The sequence below is a fragment of the Crocuta crocuta genome, unplaced genomic scaffold, assembly GCF_008692635.1.
Source record: "Crocuta crocuta isolate KB4526 unplaced genomic scaffold, BGI_CrCroc_1.0 scaffold363, whole genome shotgun sequence".
Lineage (NCBI taxonomy): Eukaryota > Metazoa > Chordata > Mammalia > Carnivora > Hyaenidae > Crocuta > Crocuta crocuta.
Genome location: NW_027531626.1, coordinates 1,363,480 through 1,391,460, shown reverse-complemented (window position 1 = coordinate 1,391,460; position 27,981 = coordinate 1,363,480). Strand labels below are relative to the sequence as shown.

The 27,981-nt window shown below is 39.4% G+C and overlaps 1 protein-coding gene across 8 annotated transcripts in view; it reads right to left on the bottom strand.

Annotated features, from left to right (window-relative positions):
- The window catches only part of LTBP1 (latent transforming growth factor beta binding protein 1), a 399,796-nt gene that overhangs the window by 138,115 nt on the left and 233,700 nt on the right, over nt 1–27,981 (bottom strand). For all 8 annotated transcript variants that reach the window (XM_077772762.1, XM_077772764.1, XM_077772765.1 and 5 more), the window contains 2 exons: nt 25,181–25,252; nt 3,494–3,616 (listed from right to left, as the gene is read on the bottom strand). In XM_077772762.1, coding sequence (XP_077628888.1) covers nt 3,494–3,616; nt 25,181–25,252 — 195 coding nt within the window. The remainder of the gene's footprint in view (nt 1–3,493; nt 3,617–25,180; nt 25,253–27,981) is intronic.

Below are 27,981 nucleotides of genomic sequence, written 5' to 3'. Positions count from 1 at the left end.
TAGAACTGGGTTTGGGTGCTTGGAGGCCCAAAACCCAGTGTTAAATCTCAAGAGTCACTACTAGCTGTAGGAGCTTAAGAAGTTACGTAAAGCCTCCTGGCTTCAATCACCTGATATGTAAAATGAGAATAGTACATATCTCATTAAGGTGTTAGGGAAATAAAAAGATTATGACAGGCACAAACGTGACTAGCTTTTAGAAGGAATGTGGCTTTCATCTCATGATTCCCAGGGTTGCGGCAGGAGTGCTGAGCCCATCTCCCCAATCCTCTGTTTCTGTGTATTGGCATCAAGGCCATGGGGCAAAAATACTATCAAACAGCAAATTTCCAGGCCCAGAGTTCTTTCATCTGGGAGTTTTTCTATTAAACCGATGGGGCACCCCCACCAAAGCTCCCATCCTGGAGCCCCTGAATTCCCAAGAAAACTGCAGCTGAGCAAGTCAGGAAGTTTTCCCTATTCCAAGTGCAAAGGTTATTATACTTCTCTTGGATTTGCTGTGACAAACGCTGACATTTTACCTTTCCCCATACACAGGGAGGAGGAGGTCTAGAGAACGCTGCTGTTCTGAGGCACAGACACAGAGGTCTGTGGCAGCAGACGCCAGAGCCCTCTGGCTTTCCTTCTGTTAGCTTTGCTAAGTCAAGGACAGAGAGCGGGCAAGGAGAAGGAGTGAGATGGTTGCAACCTCTGGCCAGAATCAAGGAATTCTGAGGGTGTTCACTTCAGTGAACTTGAGAACAGGGAGACCTTCCCACTACTCCCTGGCCATGGCCAAGTGCTTTTTCTTTGCGTTCACAAAGTCAGCCACAGCTTTTACGGCCTGGAGAGGCCTGAAGCTCATGCTGCCCAAGCAAACGCGGTCAATCGTTTCCTTTTGTTTGCACGCTCTATCCATGGCTGTTTTTGTATCTCTCAAAAACATACATTCCAAACATTAAGTAACACCTTTGCTCAGTGCCTTTGTGTGTCTGAGTGCGTGTGTCTGTGTGTATATGCGATGCATACATACATACATGTGGCCTCCAGTTCCTTCCTGCTATTTCCCCATTACTATTAAGGGTACCACCCATCTTGTCAATATTTTTCCCCTTACTCTGTAAACATCACCTTCTTCCCTGATTCTTTTCAAGTGTCTTCAAACTCCCCCCATTTATTTCTTCAAAATATAGTTCTCAAACAAATCAGGCTGGACTGAACCAAGTCACCAATCCTGAGGAACTCCACATATCTGTGATGTTACAGGAGAAATAAATCTGCCCATTCGATGCTGGTAAGGAGCCCAGGTTTTAGCTTCAAACTCTAAACTGGAGCATGTAACTAGCAACAAACCTCTCTGAATACTTATCATTTCAGCTGTTGTAGCTGAACCATAAAATTGAATTATTTATTTTTCAAATAAGAATGGATGGTTGTTTAATAAATTCAGTATTATTTGGGCAATGACAGGGAAAATAAATGCTAAGGAAATGTGTAAGTGTTTCAAAAATCTCATTGGCAGATTTCTACAATCTTATTAAAACCTGGATGTCTGCCCTTAACTCTAAACATCAGATCTAGTCAAAATTTAATAAAATACTTTGCAACCAGTTCTCCAACTCTACCTAATTTGCAATCTTCAGTCTGGTAATTTTAACCAGACTACAAGCTAAATTCAGACTACAAGCTAAATTAAGAGAGAACAAAACAAACATTGAAAGCAAATTCTATATCCAAACTCTGTAAAATCTTTTACACTTAAAATTATGAAACTATTTAAAATATTTACTCATGTAATTCATATCAGCCAGAAATGATCCCTCAATTATCTGGATACTGTCAATAATGTGATTCTGGGGCTGAAATTTCCAAATCCTTGCATCAGTTTTCAAATGGACCTTGTATGCAAACATCATTTTACAGTCTAATTTTACCACTCGCCAAAAAAGCCCTATAATTAGGTGTCTCCTTCATGATCAGAACTGTCTGTGAAAGAACGTGAAAAAAGGAACTTACGTGTAAAATTTCCTAATCTGCATTTGACAGGTTTTAAAAGAAAACAGTAGTAATTAGTAACAATTATCCAGAAGACTCAATGTACTCTTAGAATTCTTAAAGTAATGAATAAAACTCACTTTTATTTTACTACATTTGCCAGTATTTCACCATGTCTATGCATCTCAGGGAGAGTTGTGCAATTAAAAACAATAGATGATACTGTCCATCAAGAATATGACTTGACCAAATTCCAAGTTTAACAATGGAGGCAAGAAGGATGCAGCTTAACGTATACCAAAGCCACATTAAAAAACAGGTAATAAAAACAAAAACCTAGCAGGACAGAAGTACAGAACTGCTCTTAAAATTACCCTATTTTCTGCCCTGCAGTAATTTGAAATGTTTCAACTTCAGGGACACGCAGGTGGCTCAGTCAGTTGAGCGACTCTTGATTTCTGTTCAGGTTATGACCCCAGGGTCATGGGATCAAGGGCCATGGTCCACGCACAGCCTGCTTGGTATTTTTTCTCTCTCTTTCTCTGTCTCCTTCTGCACCTGCTCCCCACCCGTAGTCTGTCTCTCTCTCAAATAAATAATTAAAATGTTTAAAATGTAACTGCATACGGCTTTAAAGAAAAACCTGCAGTATTCACCTACTTTGTAATAAAGGACATTAGTTCCTTAAAAAGTAAGGTTACCTTGAAAAAAAAAAGTAAGAGAACTTTAAAAAAAATCTGCATTTGAGAACTTTATATCTAAATGCATCCATCCCTAATGATCAGGTGATCTGTAGTGATTACAATGGATTAGGTTTTATAGTAAGAGAGTTTCTTTGGAAAAACTATATTTTCTCTATCAATAGTCGAACATGTGGTTTAATAAGGAACTTCTGTCCATGTCAGGCGCAAGAGAGAAACTTAGAGACATTTGTAAGGCAAACAGTCTAACTCTGGGGACACATTTTGGTAGTTTTTGAGGACAATAGAGAAGAATCTTTGAAATTAGAACTGAATAGAAAGTCTGAAATGCAGGGCCTTCATAACTGTTTTTCCCAGACTCTTCCAATGAAACAAATACAGTGAAACCTCATTAAGTCCAACACCAATGACTCAGAATTTGGATTAATTAAAGACAGAAGCTGGGACAAAGTTTAACGCAATCTAAATAATGCTTAAAATGCTCATGAAGGACAAAACTGTCTTCATCTTTCATGTATGAAAATTTTAAATAACTGGTTCATCAAAGCTTGTTTTCTCACTGTGCTTGTCCTCTACCTTGATTTTTAGCTATTCTATTTTTCTAATTGCAATAAAAATTTATTTCAGAGGAAGTTCCAAAACAAAGATATTAGCATATCAGATCTGCCTCCTCCTCGCTGTCCTTTTTAATGAGATTTTCCTGCATGTTTACAATATTCAGTTGACCACTGAGTATATTTATCTTCTTCTGGAGGGCTCCCCCTTCTCTAGGAAAAAAAAAAAATCCAAAATAGGAATAAAAAGTGATAATTACTTACGAACACAACTTGAAAAGGTAGGATCCGGCCCAAATCCCATTTTGCAGGTACATCTATAGCTGCCCATGGTATTCAAACACTCACCATTAGGGCACACGCCCTGTAGCTGGCATTCATTAATATCTGCAGGAAAACACAATCTTTTTAGACGGAGTCGTCAAGCTCAGCTGAACATATCTTGGCTGCAAAGAGCATTCACTCTATTTTTCACTACATTTGTCTCTGAGAGTAAATAAGAGATGTTAGCTTTCAATGCAACAGGAGCAAGTAACCTCAAATCAAATCAAACATTCACTGAACATCTCCAACTTATCTAACAATGATTCAGTACGTCCCTACCCTGTCCCTGGTTCTGCTCTAGACACTAGAGATTTACCAGCGTGCAAAACTGGCAAGATCCCTGCCTTCACGGAGCTTGCAGAGCAATGGGTGTAGGTCTTAGACACCATAGACATAAGGCAAAGACTCTGAACCTGGGGACACCGACAATCCAGCTGGACATACAACTACCTACAAATCAAAGAACTGAAAAGCTGTTGAACTTATCACAATAAGAAGAAAGGTCATCAACTTGAAGAAGTCAAATTATGAAAGTGTCTGTATAGACAGCAAGTCCCAGTGGAGTTAACAGGAGGAAGGGGGAGATTAGAACCTTGTGGGGAGGGGCGTGTCAAGACTTTATCAGGCATCAAAGTCGCCGAGAAAGCAGATGCATGAGAAGGAAGGGATGAGGTACCTACAAGGGTGACCCTGGAGCGTGGGCACAGACAGAGACTACGGAAAGGAAGGGGGATCAGGAAACCCTTAGTCAAACTGTTGGCTAGAAAAGTAGTTTCAGGAAGGTAAATAGTTGGAAAAAGGGCTCATTAAAGCCAGGCTAATTTTGGATTCACTTTTACTGAGAACAGGGAGCAATCCTAAAGGTTTCTGAGCATGAGGAAGATATAACCAAAGGCAGGCTCCAGGGAAATTCATCTGGCCAACACACGGCTTGATAAGAGACCAGAAGCTGATGACTGAAGAAGTAACTCAAGTATGAAATGTGACAAACCAGGTTGGGGACAGTGCGAATAATCAGGAAGGAAGGAATGTTTCTTTTGAAAAGAACAATGGGCAATGCATGGTGTTTGACTGGCCAGCACAATACTGGAAAGGAAGAGAAAGGAGTCAAAAATGCCTGGGAGGCGGCTAATCTAAGAGAAGAGAAAAAGACATAGTTGGTTTTGTGAAAAGTTCTGAGGAAAAAAGCAGCAGATGAAGAGATTAGTTTTATACTTGAAGGTCACAGGAGGAAATTCAAATATAAAATCCAGCAGCAGTGGCGTATGCAGGAATAAACTAAAAAGATGCCATGGCTAGAAATAGAGACTTGAGGTCAGCCACATATGGTGATTGCTATGGACTGAATGTTTGTGTCCCCCCCAAGTTCAGGTGCTGAAATCCTAACCTCCAAAGGTAATGGTATTGCAGGGAGAGGTTTGGGGCTTGCTTCCCTAGTCCCTTTCATCATTAGAGGACACAACAGAGGCATCTGCAACCAGAAGAGGGCCCTCACCAGAAGGTGATCATGCTGGCACCTTGATCTTAGACTTCCCAGCAGCCTGGGGCTTATGAGCTACCCAGTCAGTGGTATTGTTAAGGCAGACTGAGTGGGCAGCGACAGTGATCCAAAGGGAATTGAAAAGAATTTGGAAGAGGAGAGACGGAAATGGGGTGCTTAAAAAAGATTATAGTGTCATTTGCAAAGGCAATTAATTAAAAATTTAAAGAAGAACAGGACAAGTTAAAAGTGAAGAATGAGGGGCGCCTCGGTGGCTCAGTTAAGCATCCAACTTCGGCTTAGTTCATGATCTCACAGTCCGTGGGTTTGAGCCCTGCTTTGGGCTCTGTGATGGCAGCTCAGAGCCTGGAACCTGCTTCAGATTCTGTGTGTGTGTGTGTGTGTGTCTTGCTCTCTGCCCCTCCCCCGCTTGCTTTCTGTCTCTGTCTCTCAAAATAAAATAAAAACATAAAAAACATTTTAAAAATAAATAAATAAAAGTTAAGAATGAGTAGTCATTTCTATTTGTATTCAGGGTGGCTTATGACGCTTAACAGTTAATGGATATGATTATTAGCATTTCTGCTTCCAATAATGTTAGCTTCCTTCAATTAATTCTAATAAAACTTTTATTGGGGCACCTGGGTGGCTTAGCTGGTTGGGCATCCGACTTCGGCTCAGGTCATGATCTCACAGTTCGTGGGTTAGAGCCCCGCGTCAGGCTCTGTGCTGACAGCTCAGAGCCTGGAGCCTGCTTCAGATTCTGTGTCTCCCTCTTTCTGACCCTCCCCTACTCATGCTGTCTCTCTCTCTCTGACTCTCTCTCGCTCTCAGAATAAAACACTAAAAAATATTAAAAAAACCTTTTATTAAGGACTATAAAATTAATTTTCTAAATTAAAACTGGACACAGTTGGCAGCAAAATATTACTGGCAAAATTTTCACATAAAAAGGCAAGCAGAGCGCTCAAAAAATGATTATTTGCTTATATTTCACATTCTAAGTAGCCAATGATATCTATAATGGACCTATTTTATCAGACACTTGCAGTTTTTCATTCCAGTGATAAAGTGCATTTTCGACCACACCCAAATGACAAGTTAACATGTCTATTTGTTGTAGAAATTCTATAGCATCTAACTTGGGTCCAGCTAAAAACTGACATAGCTAGATTACACCTGGCACAACATATGGTCTAGCACCTGATCATCTGATTCTTTACCACACTGTACATTGCGCTGGAACACACAATTATGCACAGCACGTAGCTGAAAATGTTTCCCCAATCACTCCTTCTCCTTAAGAAAACCACCATGAAGGACCAGGAAGAATGCCAAGTGCAGTTGGGGCTACATGGAATAAGTAAAGCCCTTATCACATGTCCCAACTTAAACCTCAAACTTGAGTAACCAGCCAGCTGTGGTCAAAAAGCCTAGACAAAATCTATACTCTTCTGTTTTCCCTCATGTTCCCACTAGGGTGTGATGTATTAGCTTTCCTCTTTCTCTGAGTGGCCTGCACTCCTGTTCACTGGATGTCCCACTAATTCCCTGTTCACCTCTTGGGATGCCAAATTTTCCTATGACTCGAGTTTTGTATGAAGTGGTGTACCAGCCTCCCTGCTGGCTGCCAGGTGAAGGTGGAGGGTTTGACTTCCCATGCATACGTACCTGATGGACAACCACTTCCTCGGGCCCACTTCCAGTGTCCTCTCTTCGACTCTCCTCCACACTGCCCACTGCCCTCAACCATGATGCCATGGGGATGGAGGGCAGGAATTAAGACTTAAAAAAAAACCCACTATGGCTATAGACGGGAATAGAAAACTTCATAAAGAAGGGGAATCATGCATTTCCTACTATCTCAGGCACCAGCACTAGGAACTCCACCTCCCCTAAGTTTGGCCCCAGAAGCAGGCAACTTTCTTCATGACAGTCTCCGGGCTTCCCAAAAAGCTCCTGCTTCCCTTAACTGCCTCAATTTATTTTTTAACCTATTCTCCAAAATACCATAAATTAGAGATTAAAGCCCTAAGTTCTTTTTAAATTTATACACAGCAAAGTATATCTTAATTATACAGCGACATGAATTTTTATGCATCCATATGGATACATACATTCATGTGTGCACATGCACATACTGAATAACCGCCCTAGACTGTGGCTGAGAATGTTTCCATCACTTCAGAAAGCTCCTTCATTACCTCTTCCCAGTTAACATCGCTCCCCCTCCTCCCCGCCACCCCCCGGGTAACTACTCTTATCCATTAGTCTGGCCTATTCTTCTGCTTCATATAAAGGGAATCCTATGGTATATGTTCTTTTGTCAGACTTTTACTCATTACTATGCCCATGAGAATTCACTCTTACTGATGTTATATTTTATTGTGTGAGGATATGAAAATTAATTTATCCATTTAACTGTTGGTTGGCATTTGGGTTATTTCTAATTTTTGGCTATCAGTAACAATGCTTCTGTGAACAGTGTGTATGTATGTGTGTGTGTGTGTGTGAACATTCTTATATAATAGATGTCTTCTGGTAGGCCAATGTACTCATTACTCTCAGATATATTTTTAGGAGTTTGTGATTCATTAGAGAAGACTCCTGTTTACTTTAATAATCATATAGTTGTCCAAAGTGGTTATGCCCCTGTCCAGCCCCAGGACCCACTGCTCCACATCCTCAGCAGATTATTGTCAGTCTTTTTCATTTGAGTTATTTTGGTGGGAGTGTAGTGTAGTTTCACTGCAGTTTTAATTTGTACTTGCAATATACTTATTGGCCATTTGGAAATAAAAACATTCTCCTCTAAAATGCAAATATCTAAGGAATGTTGTAGGTCAGTAAGACTGCTTCTCTCTTAGTAGTCAGGGAGAAGGGATGGTGCTTGTCAAAAGTGGAGGGGTGTTTGCTCACCTACAAGACATTTTGGGTTGTTACAAGGACTGGAGAACACACAGTGGGTAGGAACTAGGGAGCTCAGCATTCTAAAGGTGTGGTCAGTCCTCCTTGACAAAGAATTATTCAGCCAAAAAGGTCCACAATGCCCTCGCTGAGAAATTCACACAGAGATGATGAGAATCTGAGTTTATAAGTACAGAAGGGACCATTTTGAAGTGAGGCTGAGGAATGATGGAGTGAAAGCAGGTGCTGGCTACATGAGAAGACCTGAAGGATTTCATTCACTTGACTCAGCATCTCTGTCTTCTCCATCTGACAATCTCTCACTGTCCCTGTGACTGCTGTGGTCTTAGCTAAAAATCACAAGAGATGGGATCCTCGAAATCCCTGAGCTGGGGGCTGTGTGGTCGGTGGCCCACAAGGCTACAGTCCTAACACTTGAGTCTGAACAGGTCTCTGACAAGATTCATGAGACTTAACTGTCATCTGTGAGCTGTTCCCGGAGCCCTGGGTACCTGGTATACCTGTGTTAAGCAAAGCGGTGTCTTTCATCTGCTTCCAATACTGAGCCTCTATACTAAGATGATGCTCGTCAAGAAAATGTTTTAGAGTTTTGAATCCTGACCTTTATTTCTGTGACAAATCATATTGTGGATTTCAACAACTCACTCACAAATAAAACCACTCATAAATTGTCAATAAATAACTCAAAAATTTATGCCTCTCATAAATTGTTAATTCCTAATATACAAAATTTTACATCTAAAACTTAGACCAAAAAATTTTTTTTCCTACTTCCATTTTTCTATCCCCTGCTTTGCTCCTGAGAAGGTTTACCAGGTGGCTAAATAGTTTATATTCCCTGTGTTTAAAAAACAAAAACAATAACCAAAAAGCTAAAAAAAAAAAATCAAACCTTCCACACTTTTTAATTTAGAACCTCAGAAATTAATATGAAACATGAACAACTAATGATCCAATTACTTTCTCAGGTAGCCAAGCTCTTTAAGGTCTTTCTAAATAGACTGAAGAAAATCACAAATGCTTTAAGAACAAACATGAATTTCTCATATCATATCTGGATATAAGAAGTTTAAGGAGTACACTAGGAGAAGACGTTATCAAGCAAAGGTTTAACAATTATATGCAACATGATGGGCAAATTATGAATTTTAATTCTATTTAGACTTCAATTCCTACAGCTATTTTTTAAATCAAATAAAAGTTTCTAACTTGATTATCATTTTCATAAATAACATATTTGCCACACATCATTGTTTTAGAAGTCTCAGATTTTATAAGAGTGGGCCAATTTCCCTTAATACATTTTGATTCAATTGAAAGTATTTTAGTTTTTAAACAAACATAAACAAATGAATTTGTTCGTTGTTCTCCCTCTGTAGAGCACTGAATTTTTCTAGCCAAGTATGGAAATCTGTCCTTTCAAGGAACAGCATAACCACCTAGGCCTCATAGTTTTCAGAAGTTAAAGAGTAAAGATCCACGTGAACGGCTGAAGGAGCTGGTCCTCTTATACAGCCAGTCCTCCTATACCTCCCATTCTGAGCTGCTTGGTTAAGCATCAGAAGTTGAGAGAGGCAGAAACAAGGAGACAAACTTATACAGCCTCATGAGCAACTTTCCAGTAGGAAAAATCCATAGGGCTACAGGTAACACAATGCAGGCACGCTTAAAACGTTTATAGAGGGTCTCTGCCTACAATAGCCTACCAAAATACTCTGGTTTCTCTTCAGATCGAATAAATCTTTCGCCTTTTACAATAGCCTACCATGTGCTTCTGGCTGTAAGAAGTTCAATAATACAAAATGGCTAAGTCTAAAATGGTTGGATATTAGCAATGCCACATGGGTCAACCCAATACGAGTGAAGTTGAAGGCTGGTATCTATTACCCAGAGAGCGGAAAAATACAGAGTAGTTGGAAAATATGCTTAACAAGAGACTCTTTAAACAACCTCATATAACACAGCTTTAGTCTTTCAGTACTAGGCAATGATACAATCATCCAGTACCATGACACAAGGATTCTCGTGTTCGTTTACATGGTATAGCTCACCTCCTCTCACTGGAACTTTGTGACAATTCTGGATGGTGAGCAACACAATAGTCATTCCCATTTTATAAGCATAATTTTGTTCAAGTTTAAGATCTTGTCCAAGATCTTAAAAAGCCTGTGTTTTTAAAAGGGTTAATTAAAACACATTAAGGGTAAAAACCTAATGAGAGGCATATCCCATGAAGACCTAGTTTTGGTGTAACCAGGATGCTAAATTATGTTACCTAGAGCAAGTCATTCTGTTTCTCTTGATCTCACATTCCTTTCCTATAGCACAAAAGGGCTAAGCCAGATAATTCCCAAGGTTACTTTTAGCTTAAATATTCAGACTTCAAAACAACCTGCCAGGATTGAAAATGGCAAGGAATAAATAATGACAGTTAATGCATAATATATTATGAATAGCGTTAAGTGTCCTTATGGGAAATAAACACACTTTTATGTATCCATTCTTCTAAAGGAAAGTATGTATGTTTAACCAAGTAATAATTTACTGCCTTCTTAGTGACGCAAGTTTATACAGGCAATGAGGCATGTCTAGTAACTGAAAGGAATTAGGTCCAAGGTGAGAAGAGGGCATGAAGATCTTCACACTGTGTGAAAATATGAAGCCTTCTATAGATTCTGCTGTGTATATTCAGTTTCTGCTGATGGAAAGAAATTCCAGCATATAAGTTAGCAACATAACTTCTACTTGAAAGCAGAGAAAATTCCTCTCGAGGTAAATAAATACTTTCCCTTGCCAGACAGACCATTTGGCTACTTCCCTCTTAGAGAATGTATCCTCTAAGAGGACGTATGTATCTCTAAACTCCCACAGAAGCAGGTTCAAGGTGGGTACACATATCCCTAAAGGCATGTGATAATATGTCACAATGTACACATACGCTTGGATCCTTTTATTTCAGGGAACCAATTTCTAGATCTTGAACCTTCATACATTTTCTTCTCTCAAAGTCATGTCAGACCCAAAGTACCCATCTTCCTTTTCTATCCTTCCTTCACTCGGTGCCTTTGTCGTCTTTACAAAGTCAAGGCACATCTCTTGTTCACCTGGAACCTTTCTACGCTTTCTAAGTACACTGCCCTACACAATGGAAAATTCTCAAAGACACCAAACATCAGAACCTCTGGCAAATATATCCCTCCTGAGGACGAGTCACGGGAAAAGTGATAAAGTCTGGCTTGCTCAAGAGGGCTTTTGCCAATTAGGTTAGATGGCGACATTACTCATAGAGCCAACTCTGAAGCTCCAAAGTTTTGATGAAACTATGTTCAGGGACGCCTGGGGGGCTCAGGTGGTTTAGCGTCCGACTTCAGCTCAGGTCATGATCTCACAGTTCGTGAGCTGGCAGCACAGAGCCTGGAGCCTGCTTCAGAGTCTGTGAATCCCTCTCTCCCTGCCCCTCCCCTGCTCATGCTCGGTCTCTCTCAAAAAATAAAATAAAATAAAATAAAATAAAAACACATAAATGCCCCAGAAATGATTCTATTGCATCCACTTAATTTTAATGGGAAAAATGTAGATGTCAGCTTAAAAATGTGTGACCATGTAACTTTTTCCAAATTATTTTAGGAGATAAGTGAACCAAAAAAAAAAAAAAAAAAGTTTGTGAAGGTCAATGTTCTAGAGCAATTTTACCCAAAGTATGTTATGTAAAACAAGCTTTATGAGCTTATAAAAGGGTCCTGTGGCCAAAGATGTTTGAGAAACACTGCATTCTACATACACAAGCACATTACAAACCCCAAGTAGTCCTTTGGCAAAAACTCTGGGTTTTCTTTAACTTGGTGGTTTCTACACCTTCGGCCACGGAGCCCTTTTGCACACCCCATCTATTAATATCCCTCTAGACTGACGATCTGTGAAGCACAGTTTGTGAAACGTTGCTCTCTGAGGCTGGTCTGTTTCAACCCAGGCCTCACGGCTACCATACCCTCCCATCCTGACCTGTAAGCATCTCCCGCTTTGTAAATGATAATCTAGCACAAGATAGATTTATTTGATCACTAGACTCATGGAGAGGAGGTAAACCACTGTGAGGGCAACTCCCTTCCTTCCAATTCTTCTGTCTTCAGGGTAACATGATAAAAGAATTATCAGAGCCCAGAGCACAGCTTGTATTTATTTCTTGATACATGTGTGCTACACATGCAAGATGCTAATCACACACACACAGCTCTGTGGGTCTTGGATTTCTGACTCTAGTCCACAGACACTACATTAATTTCTCCTTGAAACATTCACAGTAACATGAATCCATCATGGGCTTTCCTCATCACTTGTGATGCAACAGGCATCTTCCCATTGATTTTATAGCCCCAGAGAGTAAGGTCAAAGAGCTATTGGAAAATACAATGTGCTAATGACTCACTTCACCACTGTCTTTCCTGAAGAAAACTGAATAAAATAAACAGACATTTCCTTTTTGAATCCTATCCCAGTGATATAAGCACAGTTAGAAGACACATTAAAGAAAGATTTTCAAATGGAGAGGAATGGGTCCCAAACTGATTTTTAAATGCTGAAATATGATGCTCAGGTCCAGACCAAAACGGCTTAAATTCTTCCTGAAAATCCTGTGCCTGTTTAAAATACAAACTGTGGCAGGAGTTCCAGGAAAATGCCCAGGACAGTAAAATAACCCGCTCAAGTCAGTAACACATCTATCAATTCCCTCTTAGCCAGTGACTATCGTTTAAAACTTGATTCAGAATCACATTAAGTACCCCACAATTTCTGGGATAAAATCACCAAATATAGCAGAGAGTTGTGATGAATTTCTTGCAGGCTAAATCAAAAGAATTTTAGGGGTACCCGGGTGGGGTGGCTCGGTCAGTTAAGCATCAGATTCTTGATTTTGGCTCAGGTCATGATCTCACACTCCACATCAGGCTCTGCACTGGGCGTGGAACCTGCTTAAGATTCTCTCTCCCTCTCCCTCTCCCACGTGTGCATGTGCACATAGACTCTCACACTGTCTTTTTCTCTCTCAAAAGAAAAAAACAAACAAATTTTAAAAATTTATGAGTGTTTTGAAGAACTGATTTATCAGGTCTGGTGGACTCTAGCCTTAACTTCTACCTACTGATTTTCTACTATAACTTCCCAAATATATAGCAAGAACAACGGATTCTAAATTTCATGTGTGCCCACATTATTCTCATATACCTATATCCCATTTCTTCACACTAAGAAATAAACATCACAACAATCAATTCCCTCCTGATAGTGGAACTGAAAGCAACTTCAGAGACATGCTAACTGCAGGGAATACTATGTAGACAGAGACATCTGAGAAGAACATGTTGAAGGTAGGGAAAAAAGTATTTTCAAGATTTTAAATGAAAGCATCAATGGATATTATCATTTCACTAGCCAGAATTTTGAGTATTACGAAGTGGTGCTGGCCACACACTGGTGAGTGAAAGCAGCCAGACACACACACACACAAAAAAAAACACATACTGGATCATTTGAAAGTTCATAAAAAACCAAAACTCTTCTATTCTTGTAAGAGTAAGGCTAGCGATTATTCTGGAAGAAAGAATATTGTTCTACACGTAGGCTATATACAGACACAAAGTTTACAAACTAAATTTAGTTAGAAATATAACGAACACTGGGGTGCCTGCGTGGCTCAGTTTGTTGAATGTCTGACTTGGCTCAGGTCATGATCTCACGATTCCTGAATTCAGGCCCCATGTTGNGGTCAGTTAAGCATCAGATTCTTGATTTTGGCTCAGGTCATGATCTCACACTCCACATCAGGCTCTGCACTGGGCGTGGAACCTGCTTAAGATTCTCTCTCCCTCTCCCTCTCCCACGTGTGCATGTGCACATAGACTCTCACACTGTCTTTTTCTCTCTCAAAAGAAAAAAACAAACAAATTTTAAAAATTTATGAGTGTTTTGAAGAACTGATTTATCAGGTCTGGTGGACTCTAGCCTTAACTTCTACCTACTGATTTTCTACTATAACTTCCCAAATATATAGCAAGAACAACGGATTCTAAATTTCATGTGTGCCCACATTATTCTCATATACCTATATCCCATTTCTTCACACTAAGAAATAAACATCACAACAATCAATTCCCTCCTGATAGTGGAACTGAAAGCAACTTCAGAGACATGCTAACTGCAGGGAATACTATGTAGACAGAGACATCTGAGAAGAACATGTTGAAGGTAGGGAAAAAAGTATTTTCAAGATTTTAAATGAAAGCATCAATGGATATTATCATTTCACTAGCCAGAATTTTGAGTATTACGAAGTGGTGCTGGCCACACACTGGTGAGTGAAAGCAGCCAGACACACACACACACAAAAAAAAACACATACTGGATCATTTGAAAGTTCATAAAAAACCAAAACTCTTCTATTCTTGTAAGAGTAAGGCTAGCGATTATTCTGGAAGAAAGAATATTGTTCTACACGTAGGCTATATACAGATACAAAGTTTACAAACTAAATTTAGTTAGAAATATAACGAACACTGGGGTGCCTGCGTGGCTCAGTTTGTTGAATGTCTGACTTGGCTCAGGTCATGATCTCACGATTCCTGAATTCAGGCCCCATGTTGGGCTCTGTGCTGACAGCTCAGAGCCTGGAGCCTGCTTTGGATTCTGTGTCTCCCTCTCTTTGCCCCTCCCCCACTTGTGCTCTGTCTCTCTCTCTCTCTCTCTCTCTAAAATAAACATTAACAAAAATTAAAAATATATGTGTGTGTGTACACACACACACACACACACACACACACACACACGGGTGGCTCAGTCAGTTGAGCACTGACTTCAGCTCAGGTCATGATGTCACAGATTCGTGAATTTGAGTGGGGCCCCAAGTGGGGCTCTTTGCTGAGAGCTCAGACCCTGGAGCCTGCTTCTGATCCTGTGTTTCCCTCTCTCTCTGCCCCTCTCCGCTCATGCTCTGTCTCTCAAAAATAAAATAAAAAACATAAAGGGGTGGCTGGGTGGCTGAGTTGGTTAAGCATCTGACTTCGGCTCAGGTCATGATCTCATGGTTTGTGGGTTCGAGCCCCGCGTCAGGGTCTGTGCCGACAGCTAGCTCAGAGCCTGGAGCCTGCTTCAGATTCTGTGTCTCCCCCTCTCTCTGACCCTCGCCTGCTTGTGCTGTCTCTCTCTGTCTCTCTCTGTCTCTCTCTCTCTCTCAGAAATAAAGCATTAAAAATTTTTTTCTAATAAAAAACATTAAAAATTTAAAAAATATGTATGTATATGTAACAATACAGTTTCCAATATAATCACCAGAATTTTTCTCCCATCAATACTTTGTCAATATGGCTTTATGTGCAAATATAAAGTGACCTCACATTAACACATAAGAAATCTTCATTTCCTTTTTTCCCCGGAAAAACGCACTTCGACTTGCTGAGTCAGGGTAATCCATCAGGGTGTTAAAGATTGATTTTCAAAATGACCCCAATTCTCCATCTTTCCATTCCTCTCGCTGTATCCCCCCTCTGAATGTGGGCTGCCTTTCTGACTTCAAACTTGCAGCCACTAGGACACAGCTGAAGTGACAGTGTGTCGATTCCAAGCCTACCCCTGAAAAGCTTTGTGTGCTTTCACTGTCCCTGGAACCCCAACACCAGCCCCCGCACAGCCCACATTGGTCACCCAGAAGATGAGAGACTGTGCGGAAGACAGAGGACTTGCCCTAGCTGAGACCCTCCTGGGCCGCCCAGCCCCCGGCACCCAGCAGCAGATCAGGGATGCAAGACTGAGCCTGGCTGACATCATCCGCACCTGGCCTGGGTCAGCAGAACTGCCCAGATGCACCTACAAGTGTGAGAAACACAGGATTGTTTTCTTAAATTGTTAGCTGATAGGGGAAAGAAGAGACATCGCAGAAAAGGAATGCCTCAGAATCTAAAGAAAACTATAGCTGAAACAACAGTACAGAAGCATAAATGCAAAACAGAAGCATACAAATAAAAACAAAAGCATTTAGAAGCATAAATATTCTGCTTATTAAAGACTTCAGGCTGAAACTGAAGAGGTACAGGGCGCCGGGGTGGCTCAGTTGGTTAAGCATCTGAATTCAGCTCAAGTCATGATCTCCCTGCTTGTGGGTTCGAGACCCGCATGGTCGAGCTCTGTGCTGACAGCTGAGAGAAGCTCTTGAATGCTGAGAACAAACTGAGGGCTGATGGGGGTGGGAGAGAGGGGAAGGGGGGAGATGGGCATGGAGGAGGGCACTTGTCGGGATGAGCACTGGGTGTTATATGGAAACCAACTTGACAATAAACTATTTAAAAGTAAAATAGATTCTGTTCTCCCTCTCTCTGCACCCCTCCCTTACTCGTGTTCTTTTTCTCTCTCTCAAAAATAAATAAATGCTTAAAAAAATTAAACCGAGGAGGTGTAACTTCTGCGATGTGATAAATAATGTGATTAAAAAAACCCTTTACACAAGCAGATACATTTACAACAAGGCAACTTGGTATAAAAATAGACGATAAAGTTTGGACAACTCTATGATTTCTAAACCAATTTCAAACCAATAGAGCTTAAGAGCTAAACATAGAATGTGAAAGTTGTCAGTGACTATTCACTGTCCTTCTCAGCTCTGCCATTTGCTGAGCAAGGCTTTATGTCACGGTCTTCCCACCTGCAACAAGTAGATGTGGTCACTGTCAAGAACTAAGGAGATGAGAAGACACGTTAAAAGTACTTTCATAAATTGTATGCTGTTAAATAAATGTTAGGTGCATGAGGAGGAGCACCCAGGCTGCAGAGGTAAATCATACCACTCTCCAGCTACGTGACCTTCCATAGCTTAATTTCTTTGAGGCTTAAGACTCAGTTTCATTACCAGTTAAAAAAAAAAAAAGTAACACTATTTATTTCCCAGGGTTGTTCAATTATGACACAAGCATCCGACACAATGGCTCCACCAAATACTTAGCAAAGTATATAAATGGGCAGATAAAAATATGTTAGCAACGATGACCAGAAAGGAGGTCTATTCTATGAGAAAAAAAGAAAACTATCAAGTTTTTTCTTGTGTAATATCATAAGGAGAAAAGCCTCACGTTAATAAAATCAATAGTAGTAAGAAATGGAGCAGCAGCTGATCTTACAAGTTCCACAAAGTTGGGTAAGAACTAAAGTGAACGAAAAGAAAAACTTAGGTTATGTAACTTAGGTTATTAAACTGGGCCTGAGGGCCAGAGAACTTAGGATCACAGACCATGAAGTCATCTGCTGTCAGGATCACGGTCACTACAAACATCTTTATGTCTGTACCTTGTCATTATCTCCCTCGTACCATGTTCCAGTCACTGCAAGAAGGCAGCTCTGAACAGGGTGAGGGGTGGGGGGGGGACCCTGAGGGAGGGGAGTGAGGATACAAGAGAGGAAGAGTACAAAACACTCACTACTAAGCTAAAGACATTTATTTTCACTCCATGCAAATTTTCACCACAACCTTTGCAAGAAACCAGAAATGTCAATGGCATGATATACATAACAAAATATATCAATGCTCCATCTATTTAAATATAAACTTAAAAGAAGCTTATAGTCCCTAGCCACTATATCAAATTTTGCATTCGGCCTGCCACCCCTCTCCTTCCCCGCCCCCCCAGCCATACTTAATGATTAACTCATCCAGCTTCACCTACACCTGTGGGATTCAGCAGGCACAGCATGGCACACACTCTCCCATGCCATGCCCATGTCTTAATTTTTTCCAGTCTCGGTAACTTTCCTCACTCCAACATCATCTTTCCCAAACTGCAATTATTTGAAGGTGAAATTATTCCTACACAGAAAACTCAGAAGAAATTATTAAAACCAACAAGAGTTAGTTCCAATAAAATAATAAATATTAAATTATAATCTTGCTCACAGCCATATTCAATATAAAGTACCTGGGGGAGAGCCTAAATAGAAATGTACAGACGCTATGTGAAGAAAAAGATACTATTTCACTGCCCTTTGTGTGTTTTCAAATTTATACAGAAAGGAAGCAGGAGAGGAGGGATCCACAGTCAGTGGACTCTCTGCTGTGGAAAGGAAATGCATATCCTCTCCAAAAGTCATGTGCACAGGATAAATCACAGCTTGGAACTAGTCATTTCTCTTGTAAATAGAACCCAGGATTCACTGAAGCATTATGTTCAAGTACACGGATGACAGTGTATGTATTAAGAAAAAAATAGAAACTAATCTGAAAATAGCACTTTAAAATGGTTAAATGAATTCTCTTATATCCATTAACTAGGATACTAGGTAGGCATTAAAATAATTTTTAGAAGACTTAGTAACATCAGAAAGTATATCTATTAAATAAAAACAGTTTTCATTCACACTTATCCATGAAATATGATATTAAAATATATGCGTATATATAGCAGGAACTATAGCAAAATGCATCAATTTTTGAAGGAGATAAAGGTAATTTCTTTCTTTTTTTTAACCAGAGCATGAATAGGGGAGGGGCAGAGAAAGGCAGACAAAATCCAAAACAGGCTCCGGGCTCTGAGCTGTCAGGACAGAGCCTGACCAACTGAGCCATTCAGGTGCCCCAGGTAATTTCTATTTTTTATACATTTCTCTACTTTCTAAGTTTTAAACAATATGTATGAATTGTCTTACAAATAACAAAGACAATGTGTTTGTTGTAAAGAATAGTTTTTTAAATGCTATCTCCTTTCTCTCCTCTCAAATCGCAGTGTTTGGTTCATTCCTTAAGCACTTTACTACATGCCACCTTGATGTCTGAAATGTAAGGAAGAACAAGATCTTCATAAGGGCAGGAATTGAGTCTTATTATATTCTAATATTTTGCAGAGTATCCTCACTTAAATCATCATCAAATATCTATAAAACAAATGAGTTAATGAATGGCAGATGGTGAATATATAGATGCAGATGGGCTGCTTAATTACAAAAAGGGAAAAAGACTACCTATGGATAACAGTTAATTATATAATTTGAAGCTTTGTTTTCCCAAAGCTTTTTCATCATCCTCAAAGAAAATTTATAATCTATATACATTAAACACCACATTCCAATATTGGTATCTTGAATTTTAAAAAGCTCAATTGAGATACGGATACATGTTAAAGAAATGGAACACAGTAAATTCGTGCTCTGGCATTCTCCCAGGTTCCAAACTCTTAGCAACTACAGACAAACTGTAAAAGAAGTTTAAAAAAAAAACCCAAAGACAAACATCTTAGTAAACCTGAAATGGCATAGAAATACACGGTAGTGGGTGGAGCCACTGAATTTCTGGGTCCACGGTCCAGAAGGAAACAGGTACAGCAGGAATTGAGCAACTGAAGGTAAGAATCTGAAAGCACCTGCGCAAAAGCATCCTTTCTCAGCAACTGAAATCTCGCGAAACTTTTCAGCGTGCTTAGAAAGTTAAATGAATGAATACATTTAAAAGAAAAGAAACAAGAACAGGTAGCGATGAAACATTAGTAGAAACATCAGAAATGGAAAACAATCTTAAAATTAAAAGTATAACTGATGGGACAGAGTCCAGATGGGCTTAATAAGAATGAAAAAACTGGAAGATGGAACTGAGGTATTCATTGAAAATGCAACTAAAAAGACTAAAGGATACAATCACAAAAGACTTGCTCAGAGACATGAAAATTAAAGAGGTCTCCAACACTAGTCAATAAGAGTTTCAGCTGAAAAGCATGGTAGAAAAACAATATTTGAGGTGATAATAGCTGATCATTTTTCAAATTTGAAGAGAGACATGACTGTTCAGGTGGGCAATGCACTCTGTCTACTGAGCAAAATGAAAATTACTGCAAATACTGACACATCATGATAAAACTACAGAAAATAAAAAATTCAAAGATCTAAAGAGAGAAAGAGAGATTGCCTACAAAAGAAGAAAGTATCAAAAAAAGTCAAAAGACTTTAGCATAAGCGGTCAAATGTATGGCTAGAAAACCACCTGGAATTGTACACCTGACCAGTCTCACAGAATGAGCTCCAAACAAAGATATTTTCAGACATATAAAGTGGATACTTCTCAGGGACCCTCATTTAAAGAACTGTCAAAGAATACAATCTTAAAATACAGATTGGCAAATAAAAATACAGGACACACAATTCAATTTGGACTTTCGATAAACAAGTACTTTTTAGTATATATGTTCCAACAAAATTATTTGGTATTTATCTGAGATTCAAATTTAACTGGCTATCCTGTATTTTATCTGGCATACCTACCTCAAAAAAAAAAGGGAAAAAAATGGAAAAAAACAAACCATGAACTCACAAACCAAGCACAGGATACAAGTACGATGCTGAATGCAAAACCTGATAAGATGCCAGTAAATTCATTTAACTCTTAACTGTATGGGAAAAAAAAAACTTGTCTATTTCCGTTAACTATACCTTTGAAAATAACTATAAAATGATGGTTCTTATTCTGTTACCCAGCAGTATGCCACAGGCCACATTTTCTACAACCAAGTGCGTTTTCTTGAGTGTCTCACCTGCACCTTCTAGTTTTACCAAAGTACTCAAAGACCAGCCTTCTTCTATAGCCTTACCATAACGCAGTCACAATTTTTGGTAATCATTAAGATGTCTGAAATAGAAGCTATTGCCCAGCCAAGCTCTTCCTAACCCCCAAAATCCCCCGAGTATGGCTTACTGATGTGGAGTATTAAGATTGTGTATTTCATTTAATCACAGAGATATGCCCCAGGGGAAAAAAAAAAAAAAAAAAGTCCATTATCGTGTCTATGTTCCAAAGAAACTTTGGTTTCAAATGCACTTCGGGGCACCATCTTAAAGGAATCCCACACCTGGGGCTGTCCATGCTAACAGATACAATGATGCCCTAATTGATCTGTTCTGTAAATCTATTTTATGAAAGCAGAAACACTGGTGTAAAAACAATGATGCCAAAAGTTATGTGGACAGCTTTTTCATAGCTGCTGTAACGGACTCATCTGGAGTCAGCTAAAATTTAGCTAGCTGGAAGAGAGAACAAAGCAAATTATGTCCTGCTGATTTCCAACTGACTTAATTACACTGAGTCCAAGGTCCAGAGGGACGCCTTATTCATCAGATCTGAACTCAGTCTGTAGCTCAAGAGGGCCCTGCCAATTAATGTCTGTGGATCACTGAATATTTCTTAATGTTTGAGATTATCTATGAAAAAGGAATATACATACACTGGATTGTAAAGGACAGACGTCTCTCACTTACATATTTTGACCTTGCCCGCAGCGCCTCAGCACATGCCAAAACAAAATGTATGAAATAATACTAGGTTTATATTATACCTATAGCTCATTAAATAAGTGATTTCCATGTACCCAAAGAGGTATTCGCTCTTAACCAAACACTTCACTAAATCGATTGGTCCCCAAGTAATTTCAGAACCAAATTGTATTTTATTGGATTTAAGCCTAATTTTTAAGACCTCATTTATCTCATGACAAAGTTATGGCCAAGTGAGAATACTCAAAAGGCAGGGAAGGAGTGAGCTCCAGAGTCCAGGAGTATGCAAGCAGGCGTTCCTATTACCATATTCATGAGGTATTATTCCATTTAATTCTAGCTCTCCATCAAACCTTAGCATAATAATCAAATGACAAATGTTGCTCTAGATCTACCAGGAAATATGCTTGTATTGTTTGTTATGATAAATGAAGCAAATTATAACAATTCCATAATGTTAAGGGTAGTGAGGGCAGGGTTGAGAGCTCCATGTGTGTATATGTAATAAATCATTCCTTTGAAAAGATAATCGCAGCACTGCTAGAGAGGAGAAAAAAACGCAACTTGGAGGGCAATTATTTGAAAGCTCCTCAAATTAACTTGTGCACAGTTGGTTCTTTGTTACTGAGCCCACATTACTAAACATTGTTTCAGGACATTAGTTCGCCTAGGTGAAGGCAATAATGTAGTTCTAGTTATTAATCACTTTAATTTTAAATATGCTTTGTAAACTGAGAAGGCATTAAACTAAGAACAATGTGGAATGCACAAGTAATTAGTGGTTAATAGGCTCCTTTTGAAAAACTCTAGGATAAAAAAAATCAAAAGCTTCAAGGCTCTCGGAAAAAGGAGTGTACATATGTAATGTGAGAAAGTTCTATTTCATTTTACTGACCAATAGTGTCACAAAGGGAGTGAAATTAAGCCCTTCTCTCAAAAGTAATTTTAACAGATGATGATGAATGAAATCATATTATTTTATGAGTCAATCTTCTCTGTAGTGTAATTGAGCGGTGCCTTTTTGAGGCACCATGAAATAGAATTTTCTGTGATACTTCACTCCAGAGTCCCTGCCAGAAAGTCTAACATGGTTTTGCAAATACCCTCCTCAGACCGACGACATAAGCCAGGACTTGGGGTTACTGACTGTCAGTGCAAAGAATGAGGTGGGACCATTGGATGCGCTCAGTATGAACAAAACTTGCAAAAGGTCACTCTGTACCAGCCACACCAGAAGAGGTGAATTTAAAAAGAACAACAAAAATCAAACAATTATTTAAAGGTGTCTTCATTCTGTTTTGCTAAATGACAGATCAAGTGATAAGTAGCAAATGTTTACTGCTACTTCCACCACGGTATTTTTACACTGTTACAACCTGGGACCAGCTAGAAGGAATATACTGGATAATCATCCCTTCTTACTACACTAAACCAAATTAATATTGATTGCTTTTGCTTCTATTACTACTCACAACAGATAGCTATCTTCTGTTCTAACAGCACAGGTAGTTCTAAAGAGCTAGTATCTACATTCATTATACTTTAGATACATATAAAATCAGTAAAGGAGGCCACGTTGCACACAGAAACAGAGGTGGTTTGGGAGTTTAATCCTGGCTGAGCCTCTTATTATCTGTACAATCTTGGTAGAGTTACTTACTCTGTGTCTTGGTTTTAATTGGGATTAATAATGTCTAAATTCCACCCCACCCCTTCCTACCCCACAAAAACATACACATTTTTCATCATTTGACATTAGGAAACTAGGAGTACCTGACATTCTAGAGCATCTCTAATAATTAGTTACACAGGTTTACAACAGGGAAGGATACACAAGGATCCTCCTCCGTCTGAGAGGAGACAGACATAACTCATCACAGGGCACACTTCAGAAAACTTCCTATCGAGGCACCAAAATCTGTACTGACAGAGCTGTCATTCCTTTCTTCTCATCCACAGCCTCTATCCCAGGCAAGAGAGTAACGATAGCCATCAGACACCTGGAATGTACTCATAAAGTCACCCAAACTCATGGACTGTGCAGGACAGAAATTCCCTCAAGCATCCCCGGGCCAATTGTTATTAAGGGTCTACGGAATTATGCCCATGTGCAGGAAGCTCAGTACTTCCAAAAGCATTTCAGTACAGTGTTGGGGAACGCCACTCCACAGAAAAAGTTTGCTTATTGTAAGTTGTATGTATGCCTCCCTTTAACTCCATTCAATTGTTGACTGGTTTTGAAGCCACTCATCAAGACTTATTTTGGAGTGCCTGGTAGCTCAGTCGGTCAAGGGTCCAACTCTTGGTTTTGGCTCAGGTCATGATCTCACAGTTCTTGAGGTGGAGCCCCACATCTGGCTCTGCAGTTCTGGGCTAAACCCCTCAGGTTTCCAGGCCCTTCACAAGGGCCTTTGTTGACTTTATTAGCCAAAAGACAATGCACACCAAACACCCAAACCCCAAATTCAGTGTGACTAGCAGAGGGCAAGATTATTACTTCCAATTCCCTGCTCATTCTGCTTCTACTAATGCATTCTAAAAATGATCTAGGGCTTGTCATATAGATTTTAACCAAATCTGTGATGCTATCACTTCATTTATGCTGGAGAATATACATTTAGCCAGCTATTCATTCAACATATTCATTCCTCAATCCATTTCATTCAATCTTCTATCCATTTAATACAATCTCTTAAGGATATCTTATATACTACTGATTCCTACATAATACTGACTAATCCATGACTCCCATGTTACTATAATTTGCAGATGTTTCTTACACAGTGTCTTGGGTGATCTCTCCTTGAGCAGCTAAATCTAACTTTCCTGACTTTCTTTCAGGAGGACTTATCGTTTTTAAGGTAAAACTTTTTTAAACATATGGTACACCTATGTTCATTTCAAAAGAAAATTCTTTGCTTGCTAGAGCTCTATAGATCATAAAAGTTAGATAGATGCAATATGGAACAATCTGAGAAAATTCTCAAGTAATTACGACAGTCCAATGACATGACCCATTTTAATAGGAATCAATCTAGATTTTGTAACATGACCTTACCCTGTCCTATAAACACATACTGGTCAAAGATACAAAGCCCCAGACAAGTCAGAAAACACGTGCTGTGTTCCTGCTGTGGATTTTGGTTCATTAATGGAGGCTCTTTCTCTATTTCAACATACACACATTTCCAAGTTACTAATAACACCTTCATCCAGACATGTAAGGGGAAATTAGGAGCATTAGCTGGACAATCCACAAAGTAAATGAAACAAAATGTGCTATCATACGTGGGTACTAATCTAGGTGCTCATAAACCTGAGCTATAACCCCAGCTCTACTTAGCCTCAGGAAAGTCACTTCACCAGTCTGCGCTTGAATGTCCCCATTTGTAAAATACAGACACTGGGCTAAGTGATCTCTGAGGTTCCCCTTCCTTGTTCAAAGCTGCTATATGGTGCAAAATAAACTGAGCAAAAGCACTCAGGACATTTCACATTTAGCTACAGAGCTTTACCTATTGCCTAGGAAATGTGTATGCACCCTGACATTTAATACTTAAATACCTTGAGGTGGCTAGCAATATTCTGATGAGAGGGAAATAAAGGAACTCTACTACCGAATCTTGGGTCAGCAAGGAAGGCGGACTGCTAGGTGCATGTACGTACTCATATGCACACACATCTACCCACACATGGACGGGGAGAGACCATAGGGTNGGAAGGGAGTTCCATGAAGTTTAAATGTTAGTAATTCTAGCAACCATATGCTAAAGCTCTTTGCTTCCTTATAGCTAAACTGAGTGAACAGAAGGCAGTTCACTGTTATGACTTTCTCACATGGGGGTTAATGAGCAAAATGTAGTCAAATAACTTAAGATTCCTGAAGAGCCAAAACACTGGAAGTCCACACCAATGAACTCAGTTAAACTTACCTTGACAAAAGGTGTTGTTGACCCGCTTATAACCTTGCAGACATTCCATCATTTGGTTATATCCATGATACACTGTGAGAAGAAAGAATTCTTTGTTACATGCTTAAATTCTTACAGTTCTAAACAGCCTATGGTGATAGCCTAAGCCACTAAAGTCATCGGAGGTCTGTTTTATTCATTTCTAAGATACCCAATTCAATGTATATCATTTTCTTTTACATTATCCTTGTTTATGAGCATACCATTTATTTTGCAATATATACAGTCCTAAGTAGTTGTCAGCAAAACTTGATAATGTTAATCATAAGAATCATAAGAAGGTTTAATATGTTCTTTCACTTAGTGATCATTTATATTACAAAGAATCTATTCCTCCCTGGTGATTTGCTTCAGGCATTTGAATTTTCTTATAAGTAGGGTAAACATACATCCTGGTCTGCTTGCGACAGTCCTGGCTTACGCCAGCTGTTCTCACCAAGTTCATTTGTAACAGTACTCCACTCGCAAAAGTGTCCCAGTTTTGACAATAAATAATATGCTCGCCTAAATACTGCCTCACATATCTTGGTAATGAGTGATTCTTCTTACTATGAACGGAGAAGAACAGGAGACGATGAGAGGAAGGTAGGAGATGAGAAAGGCCTCTGTGATCAGTGGTATGGTTCATCGCCCAGAAATTTCACCAGCAATACAATGTTGCAATTACCAAATTATCAACAAAACCCTGGTCACTGAAACTGATGCTCTTAAGTGAGGCCAAAGAGATTTCCTGGCACAATGGATACAGCATAAGTTCAGGGACCCAGCGGACCTAAATTCAAATCGTTGCTCTGGCTGTCAATAGCTCTGCGACTTCAAGAGACAAGCTTTCTGGGTTTCAGACGGTGATTCTGTACAATGGGACTATTCCCATCTATTGAGCAGGTCAGGGTTGTGGATTTTAGAGATGATTTATGCAAATTCCTACCGCAGTGCCTGACAAAAACCACTCACAAGATGACAAATGCCATTATTTCCTGCCATAAGGTATTCTTTCGTTAAGATCATGAACAACAGATAAAGGCCAATAATCAAAACAGGATGGATGGTTAGACCACTACAAAGACCTGAACTAGGAGTAAAGAGGGAAAATTCAAAATAAAAAGGAGGTTTTCTTTTAGAAAATAAAAATTATTTTGCCCCTAACACATGCTCTTTAGTCTCAACACTAATGGAACAGGGAGAATATGTATAAGTGGTGTTCCTCTCTCCTCCTTCATTTCCTTTCTTTGCCATATGTCTCATCTCTTCCGATCTTGCTAAAAGCTGGGAGAAGGTTACAGTAAGGAGTCTTGGAATAGTGAGTTACAGGGAGGCAGAAATTGGCATGTGGGGACTAGCCACAGAGCTAGTCTTGTCCCACAGCATGAAGACCCTGCCTACAGAGCTTCTGGGATGTCTGCCTGTGAACTGTTCAAAGGCAAAAGAGATGATATCTTGTTTTAGAAATTTCCACAGTCATCACTCTCAAGGCAGAGAGCCAGACCAGATGATCTCCTCAGGTCTCCCTCAGCTTAGGATTCGATGTTCATTTTCTTCTAAAAACTTTTAAAGGACAAATGACTTGTTCATGCTACATTTTAAATAGATTACAAGGTATTTAATGAAATCGTTTACAGATTTAAAATTGTTTTTGCAGTAAAAACTGATCAACAACGAAAAAGTCTTTCTGTATGTGGCTAAACAAAAACTTCAAACATTAAGTAAAAGCCGTTTGAAAACTGAAGTTTGAACTATTTTAAGGGGAAAAAAGGGGTGGGGGGAAGGCATGGAACACAAAACCATAACATATAAAGCCAAAGAAAGTCTGCTCCCTTCCAAAATGAATATGATTTAGAGAGCAATACCAACCAAGGAAAGGAAAGTTTTTAAATGACACAGGAAGAATGTGACCCTGAGTGTGTTTCTTGGGAGTGAGTCACCTAGGACAGCATCAACAAAGTAAATGTCAAGATGTTAATGGTTCACTTCAGTCATAATCCACATTGCCCTTCCTGAAATGAAATCAATCTCTTCAATTTTATACATTACATGAGCCAACCTATGAATTTATTTTCATCGGCATTTAGTAAGAAGTGATAGTAACTTTGTACTTTCACATTTGGCTTAAATTATTACTAACACTAAAATAGAGAGTTAACAAAACCATTTAAAACAGGGAACTGATGCTCAGATAACATAATTGTAAGTAAAAAAGACACAAGGTCAGGAGCACAAGTTAGGGATTAAAAAAACAACAAGAATGTAGGAATCTCTGTACCCCTCACTTCTGCCCCTATCTTGCAACTTTGTGGTTGGGAAAATGGAGGAAAGAGAAGCAAAAGACACAGAAAGAAGAAGAGAGAAGAAAAAGGCATAAGATAAGAGAGAAGATAGAACAAGTATGAGAGAATATCAACTTGGCCCCAGAATGAAGCTGTAAGAACTGGAATTCTCTTTCTGCAGTCCTTAGATCTAGAGGTAGGAAACGCACCACCCCCTTCACAATATCCCTATAGACAAACTTAACACAGTACGTGAGGAAAGGCCACCAAAAAAAAAAAAAAAAAAAAAAAAAAAAACATGTTCTTCAACTCTTAAGCAACTCCCACCTCTAACCGCAAAATTCTCGCTTCTGTACACTGGCTTCACCCCTCTCCCTATATAAACCCTGAGCTATGGCTTGGCAGGGTGCTCTTCCGAGGACTTTTCAGGTGCTCGGGAGGGGCCGTCTGGCTGGACTAAAATAAACCTGGATAACCAACTCCTTTTGTGTTTTGTGG